The sequence below is a fragment of the Macaca thibetana genome, chromosome X (assembly GCF_024542745.1).
Source record: "Macaca thibetana thibetana isolate TM-01 chromosome X, ASM2454274v1, whole genome shotgun sequence".
Lineage (NCBI taxonomy): Eukaryota > Metazoa > Chordata > Mammalia > Primates > Cercopithecidae > Macaca > Macaca thibetana.
This window is the reverse complement of record NC_065598.1, coordinates 58,174,071-58,192,901: the sequence shown is the minus strand read 5'-3', so window position 1 is coordinate 58,192,901 and position 18,831 is coordinate 58,174,071. Positions and strand designations below refer to the sequence as shown.

The 18,831-nt window shown below is 39.4% G+C and overlaps 1 protein-coding gene across 1 annotated transcript; it reads left to right on the top strand.

Moving 5' to 3' along the window:
- Positions 1–1,133: 1,133 nt before the first annotated feature.
- On the top strand, positions 1,134–8,331 carry LOC126946547 (syncytin-1-like). The gene is made up of 2 exons (XM_050777011.1): positions 1,134–1,703; positions 7,080–8,331. Exon 2 carries the CDS (start codon positions 7,083–7,085, stop codon positions 7,923–7,925), a length of 843 nt encoding a protein of 280 aa, XP_050632968.1. The 5' UTR covers positions 1,134–1,703; positions 7,080–7,082; the 3' UTR covers positions 7,926–8,331.
- The last annotated feature ends 10,500 nt before the right edge of the window (positions 8,332–18,831 follow it).

Here is an 18,831-nt window from a genome sequence, read left to right as displayed (position 1 = left end):
CCCTTAACAGATTATACAAAAAGAGTTTCCAACCTGCTGAATCAAAAGAAAGTTTTAAATCTGTGAAATGAAACTACACATCACCAATCAGTTTCACAGATAGCTTCTTTCTAGTTTTTATCTGAGGATACTTGATTTTTCCCCATAGGCCTCAGTGGGTTATGTAATATCCCTTTGCAGATTCTAAGAAAGAGTGTTTCCAACTTGTTGAATCAAAAGAAACGTTTAACTCTGTGAGATGAATCCACACATCATGAAGCAGTTTCACAGATAGATTCTTTCTTGTTTTTATCAGGGGATATTCAGTTTTTTTCATAGGTCTCCATGGGCTCCCAAATGTCCCCTCAAAGATTCTAGAAAAAGAGTTTTCCCAACCTGGTGAATCAGAAATAAAGGTTTATCACTGTGAGTTGAATCCACGCATGACAAAGCAATTTCACAGATAGTTTCTTTCTGGTTTTTATCTTGGGATATTTGTTTTTTCTCCATAGGCCTCAATGGATTCCCAAATGTTCCTTTGCAGATTTTACAAAAAGATTGCTTTCAACCTACTGAATCAAAGAAATGTTTAACTGTGTGATATGAGTCCACGTATCACCAAGCAGTTTCACATGAACTTCTTTCTAGTTTTTATCTGGGGATATTCAGTTTTTTCCCATAGGCCTCAATGGGCTCCCAAATGTCTTTTTGCAGATCCTTCAAAAAGAGTGTTTCCAACCTCATGAATCAAAAGAAAAGTATAAACCCATGAGATGAATCCACACATCACCAAGCATTTTTCACAGATAGCTTTCTTCTAGTTTTTATCTTGGGATATTCAGCATTTACCCATAGGCCTCAATGGGCTCGCAATGTCTCTTCAGAGATTCTACAAATGGGTGTTTCCAATCTGCTGAATCTAAACAAAGGTTTAACTCTGTTAGATAAATTTGCAGCAATACAAGCAGTTTCACAGATAGCTTCATTCTAGTTTTTATCTTGAAATATTCAGTTTTTCTCCATAGGCCTCAATGGGTTCTCAAATGTCCCTTTGCAGATTCTACAAAGAGTGTTTTATAACTGCTGAATCAAAAGAAAAGTTTACCTCTGTGAGATGAAGCCACATATAATGAAGCAGTTTTAGTGTGTTGTCCGGAGCTGCATGCCCCGGCCATAGCGAATAATAATTGAGGATTAAACGCCTGAGCTATATTCATTTCCACCCCACACCTTCTCCCTATCTTTGCCTTTTTTCCCCTGTACTAATACCTCGTTAAAGATGGCGCTCTTCCTGCTTCTTCTTCACTCACTTTTCCTGCGCCCGGGAAAATTGTTACTTAATAGCGCAAGCGCAACATGACGTCCGACCGGAGAAACTGAAACTAACCTGGCCACGCCCTCGGCAATGAGATCATTTCCGCCTTAGCCCAACCCCTTCCCTTCCAAGTGTATATAAGGCAGTGCATTACCGCCATTAAACGAGACTTGATCAGAGCACTGTCTTGTCTCCATTTCTCGTGTCTCTTGTTCCCCAAATTCCCACCCCCTCCTCCAGGGCCTGCTCTGACTATCCCGCGGGCCGGGATACGTGGCGCCCGAACAGGGACCTGGAAACGAGGGACTCCGTGAGGAAGAGGACGCCAAAGGATGGTCGACCGCTAACGAAGACAAAAGGAGTCAAACTCTTCCGATCACCGCGGGAACCTGCCGCGTCAGAATCGAAGGTAAGTGACGCGTCCGAAATGGGACAAGAATTAAGCCAACATCAAATATATGTAGGACAATTAAAAGAGGCTTTAAAGATACGAGGAGTAAAGGTTAAAGGTAATGATTTGTTTAAATTTTTTGATTTTGTAAAAGATACTTGCCCTTGGTTCCCACAGGAAGGAACTATTGATATTAAAAGATGGCGTAGAATAGGGGATTGTCTTCAGGACTATTATAATACTTTTGGGCCAGAAAAAATTCCTGTAACCGCCTTCTCTTATTGGAACCTCATTAGAGATTTAATAGATAAGAAGGAGGCCATTCCGCAAGTCATGGCTGCGGTCGCTCAGACAGAGCATATTTTAAAGGTTAGCTCCCGCTCTAACCTCGCAAAGCCTCCACAAGATACGAAGGAAGATCTCATTTCCCTCAAAAGTGATCATGAGGAAATTAAGTCTCCTTCTGTAATAGATAAAGAAATACCACACGAAAACAAACGAAAAAAATACCCAATTTTACAGATGCTTCAAAAGGAGGAGGAAATTAATAAGCCTAATCAATTGGATATAAATTGGGATGATTTAGAGGAAGAGGCGGCTAAATATCACAACCCTGATTTGCCTCCCTTTACTTCATACCCACCCCCATATAATAAGACACATAATGAGGCTTCTGCGCCCATTGTTATGGCAGCAATAGATCCCAAAGAAGAATTAAAGCAGAGAATTGCTCAACTAGAAGAACAGATTAAACTTGAAGAGTTACATCAATCATTGATAATTAGGCTCCAAAAGCTAAAAACAGAAAATGAAAAAATATCTAACTCAGACGCTATGGAGGGTTCCTTGCGCCCACTTCAGCGGCCTGGACAACATGTTCCAAGAGGGGGGTTAGTTGCTAGCCGACATAGAGAAGACTCCTCCCCCAAAGACGTTTTTCCGGTCACGGAAACCATAGATGAACAGGGACAGGCTTGGAGGCATCATACTGGATTTGGTTTTACTATTATGAAAGAGTTAAAGACTGCTGCCTCTCAGTATGGAGCTACTGCTCCATATACTCTTGCTATAGTGGAATCTGTAGCTGAGAATTGGCTCACTCCTACAGACTGGAATACCTTAGTCAGGGCAGTTCTTTCTGGGGGAGACCACTTAATTTGGAAGTCAGAGTTCTTTGAAAATTGTAGAGATACAGCTAAAAGAAATCAACAGGCAGGAAACGGTTGGGATTTTGATATGTTAACAGGTTCAGGTAATTATGCAGACACTCAGGCCCAAATGCAATATGACCCTGGACTGTTCTCACAAATCCAGGCTGCTGCTACAAAAGCCTGGAGAAAACTTCCCGTTAAAGGAGATCCAGGGGCCTTGCTCACAGCGGTTAAACAAGGACCCGATGAGCCATTTTCAGACTTTGTGCATAGACTTATGACCACGGCAGGTAGAATCTTTGGAAATGCAGAAACGGGTGTAGATTATGTTAAACAGTTAGCTTATGAAAATGCTAACCCCGCCTGCCAAGCGGCAATCAGACCTTATCGAAAGAAAACAGATTTAACAGGATACATTCGCCTTTGTTCAGATATTGGGCCCTCATATCAACAAGGCCTAGCAATGGCCGCCGCTTTTAGCGGCCAAACAGTAAGAGATTTCCTCATTAACAAAGGTAAAGATAAAGGGGGATGTTTTAGATGAGGTAAAAGGGGACACTTTGCAAAAGATTGCTGTGAAAACCAAAATAAGAGTCCAGAAGCAAAAATCCCAGGCCTTTGCCCAAGGTGTAAAAGAGGAAGGCACTGGGCAAACTAATGTAAATCTAAAACTGACAGTCAAGGAAATCCTTTAACCCCCAGGCAGGGAAACGGGATGAGGGGCCAGCCTCAGGCCCCGAAACAAGCATATGGGGCAGTCAGTTTTGTTCCAGCCAGCAACAGCAATCCATTTCAAAACTTAGTAGAGCAACCCCAGGAAGTGCAGGATTGGACCTCAGTTCCACCTCCCACACAATACTAACACCTGAAATGGGACCGCAAACCTTAAATACCAGAATATATGGACCCTTACCACCTAACACTTTTGGGCTACTTTTAGGAAGAAGTAGTGTCACCATGAGAGGCTTACAAGTCCTCCCTGGAGTTATCGATAATGATTATGAAGGAGAAATTAAAATTATGGCCAGAGCTATTGATAGTATTATTACTGTCCCTCAAGGAGTTAGAATAGCTCAGTTACTCCTGCTACCTTTGGTTAAAACAGATAATAATATCCAATACTCTAATAGAAATATAAAAGGTTTCGGATCATCAGATATATATTGGGTGCAACCAATTACAAATCAAAAACCCTCTCTAACCTTATGGTTAGATGGGAAGGCATTCACTGGACTAATAGACACAGGGGCTGATGTAACTATCATTAAACAGGAAGATTGGCCCTCTCATTGGTCTACTACAGGAACTTTAACTCACTTGAGAGGAATTGGACAAAGCAGTAATCCTAAACAAAGTTCTAAATACCTAACATGGACAGATAAAGAAAACAATTCAGGCCTCATTAAGCCATTTGTCATCCCTTACCTACCTGTTAACCTTTGGGGGCGAGATCTACTCTCTCAAATGAAAATTATAATGTGTAGTCCAAATGATATAGTTACTGCACAAATGTTAACTCAAGGATACAACCCTGGTAAAGGTCTTGGAAAAGGAGAGAACGGTATCCCACAGCCTATACTGGTTTCAGGACAACTTGATAAAAAGGGGTTTGGAAATTTTTAGCTCAGGCCACTGACATACCTGCACCCCAAAGGTGCGCTGACCCCATTACTTGGAAGTCAGATGAGCCCGTTTGGGTTGATCAGTGGCCTTTACTCAATGATAAACTAAGTGCTGCCCAACAGTTAGTGCAGGAACAACTAACAGCAGGACATATTGAGGAAAGTAATTCCCCTTGGAATACACCTATTTTTGTTATTAAAAAGAAGTCTGGTAAATGGAGACTCTTACAAGATTTAAGAGCAGTAAATATCACTATGATCCTTATGGGTGCCTTACAACCAGGATTGCCTTCACCGGTTGCGATTCCTCAAAAATATTTTAAAATCGTTATTGACCTTAAAGATTGCTTTTTTACAATTCCCCTTCACCCTGCTGACCAGAAAAGATTTCCCTTTAGTCTTCCATCTACAAATTTTAAACAACCAATGAAGCGCTATCAATGGAAAGTCTTACCTCAAGGTATGGCCAATAGTCCTACCTTGTGTCAAAAATATGTAGCTGCCGCTATAGAGCCAGTCAGAAAAACATGGGCACAAATGTATATTATACATTATACGGATGATATTTTAATAGCAGGAGAAATTGGCGAACAAGTCTTACAGTGCTTCGCCCAACTCAAACAAGAGTTAACAGCAGCCGGACTACAAATAGCCCCAGAAAAGGTACAATTACAAGATCCATACACTTATCTTGGTTTCCAGATTAATGGACCCAAAATCATTAATCAAAAGGCCGTTATACGTCGTGATCATTTAAAAACTTTAAATGATTTCCAAAAATTACTGGGAGACATAAATTGGCTTCGACCGTACTTAAAGCTCACCACAGGAGAGTTAAAACCTCTTTTCGATATATTAAAAGGAGACTCTAATCCAAAATCCCCCAGGTCCATTACTAAAGAAGCATTAATAACACTCCAACAGGTAGAACATGCCATTGCAACACAATTTGTTACCGGTATTGATTATTCTCAGCCATTAATATTCCTTATTTTTAACACAACAATAACCCCTACTGGCCTATTTTGGCAGAACAATCCCATTATGTGGGTACACCTGCCCTCCTCCCCTAAAAAGGTTTTGTTGCCTTATTATGATGCCATAGCTGATCTAATTATCTTGGGAAGAGAAAACAGTAGAAAATACTTTGGAATAGAACCCTCTACCATTATACAGCCCTACACTCAATCACGCATCCATTGGCTGTTACAAAATACGAAAGCCTGGCCAATTGCTTGCGCTTCTTACACTGGCGCGATTGACAACCATTACCCACCTAACAAACTTATTCAATTTTGTAAACTTCATGCGTTTGTATTTCCCCATATTACCAGTAAAGAACCTCTCAATGACGCATTACTAATTTTCACTGATGGATCTTCCACAGGACTTGCCGCTTACACTTACAATAATGTAGTCGTTAAATTCCAGACCACTTATACATCAGCTCAGCTGGTCGAATTGCAAGCTATAATTGCAGCACTATCAGCCTTTCCTTGTCAGCCACTTAACATTTATACAGACAGTGCCTACCTGGCTCATTCAATACCCCTCTTAGAGACCGTGTCTCAAATTAAACATATTTCAGACACAGCTAACCTATTTTTACAATGTCAACAACTTATCCGAAAAAGGACTACTCCCTTTTTTCTTGGGCATATTAGAGCACATTCAGGATTACCGGGACCTCTAACACAAGGTAACGCAACAGCTGACACGGCAACAAAAACCATAGCCACAGTCACTACAGACAATTTGCAACAAGCGCAAAAAGCACATGCCTTACATCATTTAAACGCCCAAACCTTAAGACTTATGTTTAAACTTACCAGAGAACAAGCTCGACAAATAGTTAAACAATGCACCAACTGCATAACATATTTACCTGTTCCCCATCTAGGAGTTAACCCCCGAGGACTCATCCCCAACAAAATTTGGCAAATGGACGTTACTCACCACTTAGAATTCGGTCAATTAAAATATATCCATGTATGCATAGACACCTATAGTGGATTCATCAGTGCAAACCTCCAAACAGGAGAGGCCACCAAACATGTCATAGCTCATTTATTACACTGCTTTTCTATTTTAGGAATACCCAAACAAATCAAAACAGATAATGGCCCTGGTTATATAGCCAAAACCTTCTTACAATTTTGTAATACCCTACAAATTAAACATACCACAGGCATTCCCTATAATCCCCAAGGACAAGGTATAGTAGAAAGAACTCATCTGTCATTAAAAACTATTATCACAAAATTAAAAGGGGGGAGCTGGTACCCCGTGAAGGGTACCCCCAGAAACATACTCAATCATGCCCTGTTTATCCTTAATTTTTTAAATTTGGACAGTCATGGAAAATCGGCTGCCGACCGTTTCTGGCATCCTGAATCTCAAAAACAGTTTGCAATGGTAAAATGGAAAGATCCACTTGATAGTTCATGGCATGGCCCCGATCCAGTTTTAATTTGGGGAAGAGGCTCAGTATGCATCTTCTCACAAAAAAATGATGCAGCCAGATGGCTGCCTGAAAGATTGGTAAGACAAATAAATCATAACCATTGTCAGTCCAGGGAAGATAAATCTCCCTGAGAAGTTCTTTCCTTCTTGTTTTTCAGAAAATGAAGCCTAACATGAAATTCCTTTGGAGAATAATCGCTCTATATAACATAGTGACAGTCTATGCAGGTTTTGGTGACCCTCGTAAGGCAAAAGAATTATTACGAAAACAATACGGCCAGCCTTGTGACTGCAGAGGGGGACAAATATCTGAACCTCCATCAGATAGAATCACCCAGGTGACCTGCACAGGCAAGACAGCTTACCTAATGCCAAACCAGTTATGGAAATGTAAGTCTACCCCAAGAGATACCTCACCTAGTGGGCCGCTCCTAGAATGCCCTTGTAGCTCTTTCCAATCTTCTGTACATAGTTCCTGTTATACCTCCTATCAACAATGCAAATCAGGCAATAGAACATATTATACGGCCACGTTACTAAAAACACAAACTGGAGGCATTAATGACGTACAAGTATTAGGATCCACTAATAAACTTGTACAATCTCCTTGTAACGGCCAAAAAGGAAAGCCTGTTTGTTGGAGCACTACCGCCCCCATTCACATTTCTGATGGAGGAGGCCCATTAGATATTACAAGAATTAAAACCGTCCAGAAAAAATTAGAAGAAATTCATAAAGCTTCTTATCCTGAACTTCAATATCACCCTTTAGCCCTGCCTGAGCTTAGAGGTAATTTTAGGCTCGATGCCCAAACCTTTGATATCCTCAATGCTACTTACAATTTACTTCAAATGTCCAATACAAGCCTGGCCCACGATTGTTGGCTTTGTCTTAAAATGGGCCCCCCTATTCCTCTAGCCATACCTAACCTTTCATTGCCCTATGTCAATTACTCAAATGAATCCTTAGTAAATAATTCCTGTCCTATTACCCCCCCCCCTTAGTTCAACCGATGACGTTTTCTAATTCCTCTTGCCTCTTTTCACCATCATATAATAACACTAAAGAAATTGATTTAGGCTATGTTGTGTTTGGCAACTGTACTTCCATAATCAATGCCACCAACACTTTGTGTGCTATAAATGGCTTGGTTTTCGTTTGTGGAAACAACATGGCATATACGTATCTACCTACAAATTGGACAGGGCTTTGTGTTCTGGCCACTCTTCTCCCCGACATTGATATCATCCCTGGAGATGAACCTATCCCCATCCCCGCTATTGAACATTTTATTTATAGACCGAAACGAGCCATACAATTTATTCCCTTGTTGGCTGGACTAGGAATCACCTCTGCTTTTACTACAGGAGCCACAGGCCTAGGAGTCTCACTAACCCAATATACTAAATTATCCAATCAATTGATTTCTGACGTACAAACCTTATCCAGTACTATACAAGATTCACAAGACCAAGTAGACTCGTTAGCTGAAGTAGTTCTCCAGAATAGAAGAGGTCTAGATTTGTTAACGGCAGAACAGGGAGGGATATGTTTGACTTTACAGGAAAAGTGCTGTTTCTACGCCAACAAATCCGGAATCATCAGAGATAAGATAAAAACTTTGCAAGAAGAACTAGAAAAGCGCAGAAAAGGCTTGGCCACCAATCCACTATGGACTGGACTCGATGGACTTCTACCCTATCTCCTGCCATTTCTTGGTCCTTTACTCACTCTTCTACTCTTCCTCACTCTCGGGCCTATAATCCTTAATAAGCTTATGGCATTTGTCAGACAACAAATCGAGGCCTTCCAGGCCAAACCTATACAGGTTCATTATCATCGCCTTGAGATGACTGAAAATGGTGAGTCTTATTTACCTTAATAAGACCGCCTCCCCTGTGTGCTGAACTGGACAGTCAATGACGGGTAAGAGGACACTATCTCCATCAGAGCCTAAGACAGGAGGGCCGCCCTTGCTGCTGCCTTATCCCATGACGGGCCTAGAAGGTGGGGGTGAGTTGACCCAACCTAAGACAGGCGCAGTTCCCGAGGGGTTTTCTTATCATAAAAATATAAAAAGGGGGACCTGTCCAGAGCTGCATGCCCTGGCCATAGCGAATAATAATTGAGGATTAAACGCCTGAGCTATATTCATTTCCACCCCACACCTTCTCCCTATCTTTGCCTTTTTTCCCCTGTACTAATACCTCGTTAAAGATGGCGCTCTTCCTGCTTCTTCTTCACTCACTTTTCCCACGCCCGGGAAAATTGTTACTTAATAGTGCAAGCGCAACATGACGTCCGACCGGAGAAACTGAAACTAACCTGGCCACGCCCTCGGCAATGAGATCATTTCCGCCTTAGCCCAACCCCTTCCCTTCCAAGTGTATATAAGGCAGTGCATTACCGCCATTAAACGAGACTTGATCAGAGCACTGTCTTGTCTCCATTTCTCGTGTCTCTTGTTCCCCAAATTCCCACCCCCTCCTCCAGGGCCTGCTCTGACTATCCCACGGGCCGGGATAGTGTGTATCTGGGGATTTTCATTTTTGTTCCCTAGGCCTCAATGCCCTCCCAAATGTCCCTTCACAAATCCCACACCTAAAGTGTTTCCAACCTGCTGAATCAATAGAAAGGTTTAACTCTGTGAAAGTAATCAATGCAAAACAAAGCAGTTTCACAGATAGCTTCTTTCTAATTTTCATCTGGTGATATTTTGTTTTTCCCTTTAGACCTCAATGGTTTCCAAATGTCCCTTTACAGATTCTATAAAAAGTGTGTTTACAATCTACCGAATAAAAAGTAAGTCTTAACTGTGGGAGATGAATCCACACATTACAAAGCAGTTTCAAATATTGCTTCTTTCTAGTTTTTATCTGGGGATATTCTGCTTTTGCTCCTAGGCCCTAATGTGCTTCCAAATGTTGCCTTGCAGAATTTACAAAAAGAGTGTTTCCAACCTGCTAAATCAAAAGAAAGGTTGAAATCTGAGAGATGAATGCACACATCACCATGCAGTTACACAGATAACGTCTTTCTAGTTTTTATCTGGGAATATTCAGTTTCTCCTCTTAGGCTGCAATGGGCTCCCAAATGTTCTTTTGCAGATTATACAAAAAAAGGGTTTCCAACCTGCTGTAAAAAAAAAGAAAGCTTTAATTCCATGAGATGAATCCACACATAACCAAGCAGTTTCAAAGACAACATCTTTCTAGTTTTAATCCATAAATATTCTGTTTTCCCCAGAGGCCTCAATGGTTCCCAAATGTCCCACCACATGTTCTACAAAAAGCATGTTGCCAACCTGCTTAATCAAAAGAAAGGTTTAACTCTGTGAGATGAATCAACACATCACCAAGCAGTTACACAGATAGATTTTTCCTACTTTGTATCTGGGGATTTTATTTTTTTCCCCATAGGTCTCAAAGTAGTCCCAAATATCCCTTCACAGATTCCATAAAAATGTTTTTTAACCTGCTGAAATAAAAGAAAGGTTTAACTCTGTGAGATGAATCCAGACGTCACCAAGCTGGTTCACAGATAGCTTCTTTCTAGTTGTTATCTAGGAATATTCTGGTTTTGCCCATAGGTCTAAAAGCACTCCCAAATGTCCCTTCACAGATTCTACAAAAAGAGCGTTTCCAACCTGCTTAATTCAAAGGAACTCTGTGAGATGAGTACACACAACCCAAAAAAGTTTCACTTTGGGTTCTTTCTAGTTTTTATCAGGGGATATTCTGTTTTCTCCATAGGCCTCATTGGGATCCAAAAAGTCCCTGAGTAGATTCTACTAAAATAGTGTTTCCAACCCTGCTGAATAAAAAGAAACGTTTACCTCTATGAGATTAATCACACACCAAAAAGCAGTTTCACAGATAGCTTCTTTCTACTTATTATCAGAGGATATTTGATTTCCCCCATAGGCTTCAATGGGCTCCCAAGTGTCCCTTTGCAGATTTTACAAAAAGAATGTTGCCAACCTCTTGAATCAAAAGAAAGGTTTAATTCAGTGAGATGAATCCACACACCTCCCAGCAGTTTCACACATAGCTTCTTTCTAGGTTTTTATCTGTGTATATTCATTTTTTTTCCCATAGGCATCAATGGGTTCCAAAATGTCCCTTCACAAATTATACAAAAAGAGTGTTTCCAACCTGCAGAATAAAAAGAAAGGTTTAACTCTGTGAGATGAATGCATACATTACCAAGGAGTTTCACAGATAGCTTCTTTCTAGTTTGTATCTGGGGATTTCAAGTTTTTCCCCCTAGGCCTCAATGGACTCCAAAACGTCCCTTTGCAGATTCTACAGGAACAGTGTTTCCAAACTGCTGAATCAAAAGGAAGGTTTAATTCTGTTACATGAATCCACATATCACCAAGTGATTTCACAGACAGCTTCTTGCTAGTTTTTAGTCTGAGGATATTTGGTATTTTCCCATATGCCTCAATGGGCTCTGAAATGTCCCATTGTAGATTCTACAAGAAGACTGTTTCCAAACTTCTGAATCAAAAGAATGCTTTAATTTGTGAGATGAATCCACACATCACAAAGTAGTTTCAAAGATAGTTTCTTTCTAGATTTTACCTAGGGATATTCCTTTTTTCCCCCCACAGTTCTCAATGGGCTCCCAAATATCCCCTGGCAAATTTTACAAAAAGTATTTCTAACCTGCTGGTTAGAAAGGTTCATCTCTGTGAGATGAATCCACACAAAACCAGGCAGTTTCCCAGACAGCTTCTTTCCAGTTTTTATCTGGGGATATTAGGTTTTTCTCCATAGGCCTCAATGGACTTTCAAATGTCCCTTCACAGGTTCTACAAAAAAAAGGTTTTCCAAACTGCTGAATTAAAAGAAAAGTTTAACTTTTGAGATGAATCCACACATCACAGCAGTATCACAGACTGATTCTTTTCAGTTTTTATCTGTGGATATTCATTTAATCCCCATAGTCCTCAATGGGCTCCCAAATATCCCTTCACATGTTTTTCAAAAACAGTGGTTTTTCCCACCTGCTGAATCAAAAGAGGGTTTAACTCTGTGAGTTGAATCCACACACCACCATGCAGTTTCATAGGTAGCTTTGTTCTAGTTTATATCTGGGGATATTTGGTTTTTCTTTATAGACCTCAATGGGTTCCCAAATGTCCCTTTGCAGATTCTACAAAAAAAGTGTCTCCAACTCCGTGAATCAAAAGAAACTTTTAACTTTTTGAGAGAAACCCAGACATCACCAGGCTTCACAGATAGCTTCTTTCTCGTTTTTATCAGGGAATTTTTGGTTTTGTTTCATAGGTCTCAATGGGCTCCTAAATGTCCCTTCACAGATTCTACAAAAGGAGTGTTTCCCACCTGCTGAATCAAAAGAAAAGTTTAATTCTGTGATATGACTCACACATCAATGAGCAGTTTCACAGAGAGCACATTTCTACTATTAATCTAAAAATATTCAGTTTTACCCAATAAACATCAAAGGACTTTCAAATGACCCTTTTCAGCTTCTACAAAAAGAGCATTTCCAACCAGCTGAAGCAAAATAATGATTTAATTCTGTGAGGTGAATCCACACAACACCAAGCAGCTTCACAGATAGCTTCTTTCTGGTTTTAACCTATGGCTGTTTTGTTTTACCCCTTAGGCCTCAATGGGCTCCCAAATGTCCCTTCACAGATTTTATTAAAAGAGTGTTTCCAAACTGCTGAATCCAAAGAAAAATTTAACTCGGTGTGATGAACCCACTCATCATGAGGTAGTTTTACAGATAGCTTCTTCTTTCGGGTTTTTATCTTCAGATATTCAGTTTTTCCCCATAGGTCTCAATGGGTCCACAATTCTCCTTACTCAGATTCTACAAAAAGGGTGTTTCCAACCTGCTGAATCTAAAGAAACCTTTAACTCTGTGAGATAAATCCACACATCACTGAGCAGTTTCACAGAGAGCTTCTCTCTAGTTTTTATCAGGGAATTTTCCTTTTTTTCCCCATAGGTCTCAATGGGCTTTCAAATATCCTTGCAGATTCTACAAAAATAGTCTCTCCAGCCTGTTAAATCGAAAGGATGGTTTAGCTGCATCAGGTGAATCCACACATCACAAAGCAGTTTCACAGATAACTTCTTTCTAGTTTTTATCTGGTGATATTCTGTTCTTCCCCATAGGACTCAAAGGATTTCAAATTGTCCATTCACAGATTCCACAAAAACACTGTTACCAAACAGCTGAAACAAAAGAAAGGTTTAATTCTGTGACATGAATCCACACATCACAAATCAGTTTCCCAGAGTGCTTCATTCTAGTTTTTTTCTGGGGATATTCTGTTTTCTCCACTGGCCTCAGTGAACTCCCAAATGTATCTTTGCAGATTCTACAAAAAGAGTGTTTCTAACATGCTGAATCAAAAGAAAGGTTTAACTCTGTGAGATGAATCCACAAATCACCAGTCAGTTTCATATGAAGCTTCTTCTATTTTTTATCTGTGTATATTCTGCTTTTCCTCATTGGCCTCAATGGGCTCCCAAGTGTACCTTCACAGATTCTACATACAGTGTTTTCAATCTGCTGAATCAAAAGAAAGGTTTACCTCGGTGAGATGAATCCATACATCACCAAGTGGTGTCACAGATACCTTCTTTCTATCTTTTATCTGGGGATATTTGGTTTTTATTTATAGGCTTCAATGGGCTCCCAAATGTCCCTTTGCAGATTCTACAAAAAGAGTATTTCCAACTTGCTGAATCAAAAGAAACTTTAACTCTCTGAGATGAGTCCACACATCAGCTGGCAGTTTCATAGATAGCTTCTTTCTAGTTTTTATCAGGGAATTTTCATTTTTTCCCCATAGGTCTCAATGGGCTTTCAAATGTCCCTTCTCAGATTCTCCACAAAGTGTTTCCAACCTGCTGAATCAAAAGGATAGTTTAACTCCATCAGATGAATCCACACATCACAAAGCAGTTTCACAGAGAACTCCTTTCTAGTTTTTATCTGGTGATGTTCAGTTGTTCCCCATAGGACTCAATGGATTCCAAATTGTCTATTCACAGAGTCTACGAAAAGAGTGTTTCCAACTTGCTGAAAGAAAAGAAAGGTTTAACTCTGTGAGAGGAATCCATACATCACAAATCAGTTTCCCAGATTGTTTCATTCTAGTTTTTTTTCTGGGGATATTCTGTTTTTCCCAAATGGCCTCAATGGACTACAAAATGTCCCTTTACAGATTCTACAAAAAGAGTGTTTCCAACCTGCTGAATCAAGAGCAAGGTTTAACTCTGTGAGATGAATACACAAATCAACAGTCAGTTTCATATGTAGCTTCTTCTAGTTTTTATCTGGCTATATTTTGCTTTTCCCCATTGGCCTCAATGCGCTCTCAAATGTACGTTTGCAGATTCTACACACAGTGTTTTCAACCTGCTGAATCAAAAGAAAGGTTTTCCTCAGTGAGATGAATCCACATATCACCAAGCAGTGCAACAGATACCTTCTTTCTTGTTTTTATCTGGGGATATTTAGTATTACTTTACAGACTTCAATGGGCTCCTAAATGTCCCTGTGCAGATTCTACAGAAAGAGTGTTTCCAACCTGCTGAATCAAAAACAACCTTCAACTCCGTGAGATGAAGCCACACATCAGCAGCAGTTTCACAGATAGTTTCTTTCTAGTTTTTATCAGGAAATTTTCATTTTTTTCCCCATAGGTCTCAATGGGCTTTCAAATGTCCCTTTGCAGGTTCTACAAAAAGAGTGTTTCTAATCTGCTGAATTAAAATAAGCTTTTACCTCTGTGAAGTGAATCACACTCCAACAAACAGTTTCACACATAACATTTTTCTAGTTTTAATCTGGAAATAATTGGTTTGTCCCCATAGGCCTCAATGGGCTCCAAAATGTCCCTTTGCAGATTCTGCAAAAAGAGTGTTTCCAACCTGCTCATTGAAAAGAAAACTCTGTGAGATGAATCCACACATCACCAAGCAGTTTCCCAGATAGCTTCTTTCTAGTTTTTATCTGTAGATATTCTGTTTATCCCCAAAGAGCTCAAGGGGCTCTGAAATGAACCTTCACAGATTCTATAAAAAGACGTTTTCAAAAATGTTGTATTAGAAGAAAGTTTTAACTCTGTGAGATGAATCCACACATCACAAAGCAGTTTCTCAGATAGTTTCTTTCCATTTTTCATCCGGGGTTATTCAATTTTTTCTCCTAGGCCTACATGGGCTCTGAAATGCCCCTTTACAGATTCCATAAAAAGAGTGTTTCCAACTGGCTAAATCAAAAGAAACGTGAAATTCTGTGAGATGAATCCACACATGACAAAGCAGTTTAACAGACAGCTTCTTTCTAGCTTTCATTTGTGGATATTCAGTTTTTTCCCCATAGGCCTCAATGGGCTCCCAAATATCCCTTCGCTGATTCTCTAGGAAGTGTTTCCAACCTGTGGAATCAAAACAAATGTTTCACTCTGTGAGATAAATCCACTCATCACAACACACTTTCACAGATAGCTTCTATCTAGTTTTTATCTGGGGATATTAGATTTTTTTTCTTAGGCCTGAAGAGGCTCCCAAATGTCCCTTCACTCATTATACAAAGAGCGTTTCCTACCTGCTGAATATAAAAAGGGGTTTAACTTTGTGAAATGAATACACACATCACAATATAGTCTCACAGATAGATTCTTTCCAGTTTTTATCTGGGGAAATTAAGTTTTTCCCCTAGGACACAATGGGCTCCTAAATGTCCCTTTGCAGATTCTTAAAAAAAAGTTTCCACACTGTTGAATCAATAGAAATGTTTAACTCTGTGAGATATATCTGGATATCAAAAAGCAGTTTCATTGATAGATTCTTTCTAGTTTTTATCGGGGAGTATTTTGTTTTTCCCCCATAGGCCTCAATGGGCACACAAACATCCTTTTGATGATTCTACAAAATAGTGTTTCCAACCTGTGGAATCAAAGAAAGTTTAACTCTTTGAGATGAATCCACACATTACAAAGCAGGTTCAGCAAATAGTTTCTTTCGAGTTTTTTTCTGGGGATATTAGTTTTCTCCCCATAGGTTTCAAACTGGTCTTAGACATCCCTCCGTAGATTCTACAAAAAGAGTTTTACCAACCTGATGAATCAAAAGAAAGTTTTAACTCTATGAGATGAATCCACAAATCACAAAGCAGTTGTACAGATAGCTTTTCTCTAGTTTTTATCTGGGGATATTCAGTTTTTCCCCATAGGCCACAATAGGAACCCAAATGTTTCTTGGCAGATACTACAAAAAATATGTTTATAACCTGCTGAATCAAAAGAAAAGCGTAACTCAATGAGATAAATCAACAGATCACAAAGTAGTTTCACAGATAGCTTCTTTGTAGCTTTTATCTCAGGATATTAAGTTTTTCTCCAGAGGCCTTTAAGGCCTCCCAAATGTTTCTTCACAGATTCTACACAAAGAGTGTTTCCAACCTGCAGAATCAAAAGAAAGGTTAATCTCTGTGAGATAAATCCACACATAAGAAAAACAGTTTCACATTTAGATTCTTTCTAGTTTTTATCTGGATATATTTGGTTTTTACTCATATGCCACAAATGGCTCCCAAATGTCCCTTTGCAGATTCTACAAAAGGAGTGTTTCCAACCAAGAAAGGTTTAACTCTGTGAGATGAACCCACACATCACCAAGCAGTTTCACATATGGCTTCTTTCTAGTTTTTATTTGGGGATATTTATTTTTTTCTATAGACTCCAATGGGCTCTTAAAATTCCCTTTGCATATTCTACAAAATGAGGATTTCCAAACTGCAAAATAAAAACCAAGGTGTAACTCTGTCAGATGAATTCAGACATCACAAAGCCGTTTCCAAGATAGCTCCTTTCTAGTTTTTATCTGGAATATTCTGTTTTTTCTTACAGGCTACAATGGGTTCTGAAAGGCTGCTGTGCAGATTTTAAAAAATGAGTGTTTCCAACATGCTGAAACAAACGAAATATTTAACTCTGTGAGGTAAACCACATATCACAAAGTATCTTCACAGATACCTTCTTCCTAGTTTTTATCTGGAGATATTGTTTTACCCCATAGGCACCAAGGACTCTAAAATATCCCTTCGAAGATTCTACAAAAAGAGTTCTTCCAAACTGCTGAATCTAAAGTAAGGTTTAACTCTGTGAGATGAATCCACACATCATAAAGCTTTTGTACAGGTAGCTTTTTTTGACTTTTTATCTGGGGATATTTAGTTTTACCCCATAGGCCACAATGGGCTCCCAAATGTTTTTTTGCAGATTCTACAAAAAAAAGTGTTCACAACCTGTTGAATCAAAAGAAAGGTTTAACTCTGTGAGATAAATCCACACATCACAAAGTAGTTTCACAGATAGCTTCCTTCTGGTTTGTATCTGGGGATATTAGGTTTTTCCCACAGGCCTCAAAGGGCTCCCAAATGGTACTTCAGAGATGCTACAAAAAGACTGTTTCCAATTTGCTGAGTCAAAAGACAGGCTAATCTCTGTGAGATGAATCCAAATATTACAAACTAATTTCACAGATAGCTTTTTTCGAGTTTTTATTTTGGGATATTTGGGTTTTCCCCATAGGCCAAAATGAACTCCCAAATGTTCCTTCACACAAAAAGAGTGTTTCCAACCTGTTGAATCAAAAGAAACATTTAACTCTGTGAGCTGAATCCATAAATCATGAACCAGTTTCACAAATAATTTCTTTCTAATTTTTAACTGTGGATATTCAGTTTTTTCCCCATAGGGCTCAATGTGTTTTCAAATATCCGTTCTCAGATTCTCATATTCTACAAAAAGAGTGTTTCCAACCTGCTGAATCAAAAGAATGGTTTAACTCTGTGAGATTTCCCATAGGCCACAATGGGCTCCCCAGTGTCCCTTCATGGATTCTACAGAAAGAGTGTTTCCGACATCCTGAATCAGAAGAAAATTTTAGCTCTGTAAGATTAATCCACACATCAAAAATTAACTTCACAGATACTTTCTCTCTAGGTTTCATCTGGGAATATTTGGGTTTTCCATGTAGGCATGAATGGGCTCCTAAATGTCCATTGGAAGATTCTACAAAAAGAGTGTTTCTAACCTGCTGAATCAAAATAAAGTTTTATCACTGTGAGATGAATCCACATATCACAAAGCAGTTAAACAGATAGCTTCTTTCTAGTTTTTATCTGGGGATATTCTGTTTTTTCCCATTGGCCTCAAAGGGCTCCCAAATATCCTTTCACAGATTCTACAAAGAAAAATGTTTCCAACCTGCTGAATCAAAAGAAAAAATTAACTCTGTGAGATGAATCCACACATCACAAAGCAGTTTTGCACATAACTTCTTTCTAGTTTTTATCTGTGGATATTCAGTTTTTCCCCATAGGCCAAAAAGAGCTCCCAAAATGTTTCCTCAGAGATTCTAAAAATAGAGTGTTTTCATCCTGCTGAATCAAAAGAAAGGTTAAAGTATGTGAGTTGAATCCACACATCACAAAGCAGTTTCACCAAGAGCTTCTTTCTGGTTCTTTTGGTGGGATATTAGATTTTTCCCCATAGACTTCAATTGACTCCCAAATATCCCTTTGCTGATGCTACGAAGAGTGTTTCCAACCGAGTGAATCAAAATAAACATGTAACTCTGTGAGATGAATCCAAACATCAACAAGAAGTTTCACAGATAGCTTCTTTCTAGCTTTTAACTGGAGATATTCTCTGCTTCCCCTTAGGCCCCAATGGGCTATTAAATGTCCCTTTGCAGATTGAACAAAACAAAAGTTTCCAAACTGCTGAATCAAAAGAAAAGTTTAACTCTGTGAGATGAATCTTCAAATCATCAAGCAGTTTCACAGATAGTTTCCTTTTAGTTTTGACCTGGGGATATTCAGTTTTTCCCCATAGGCCTCAATGGGTTC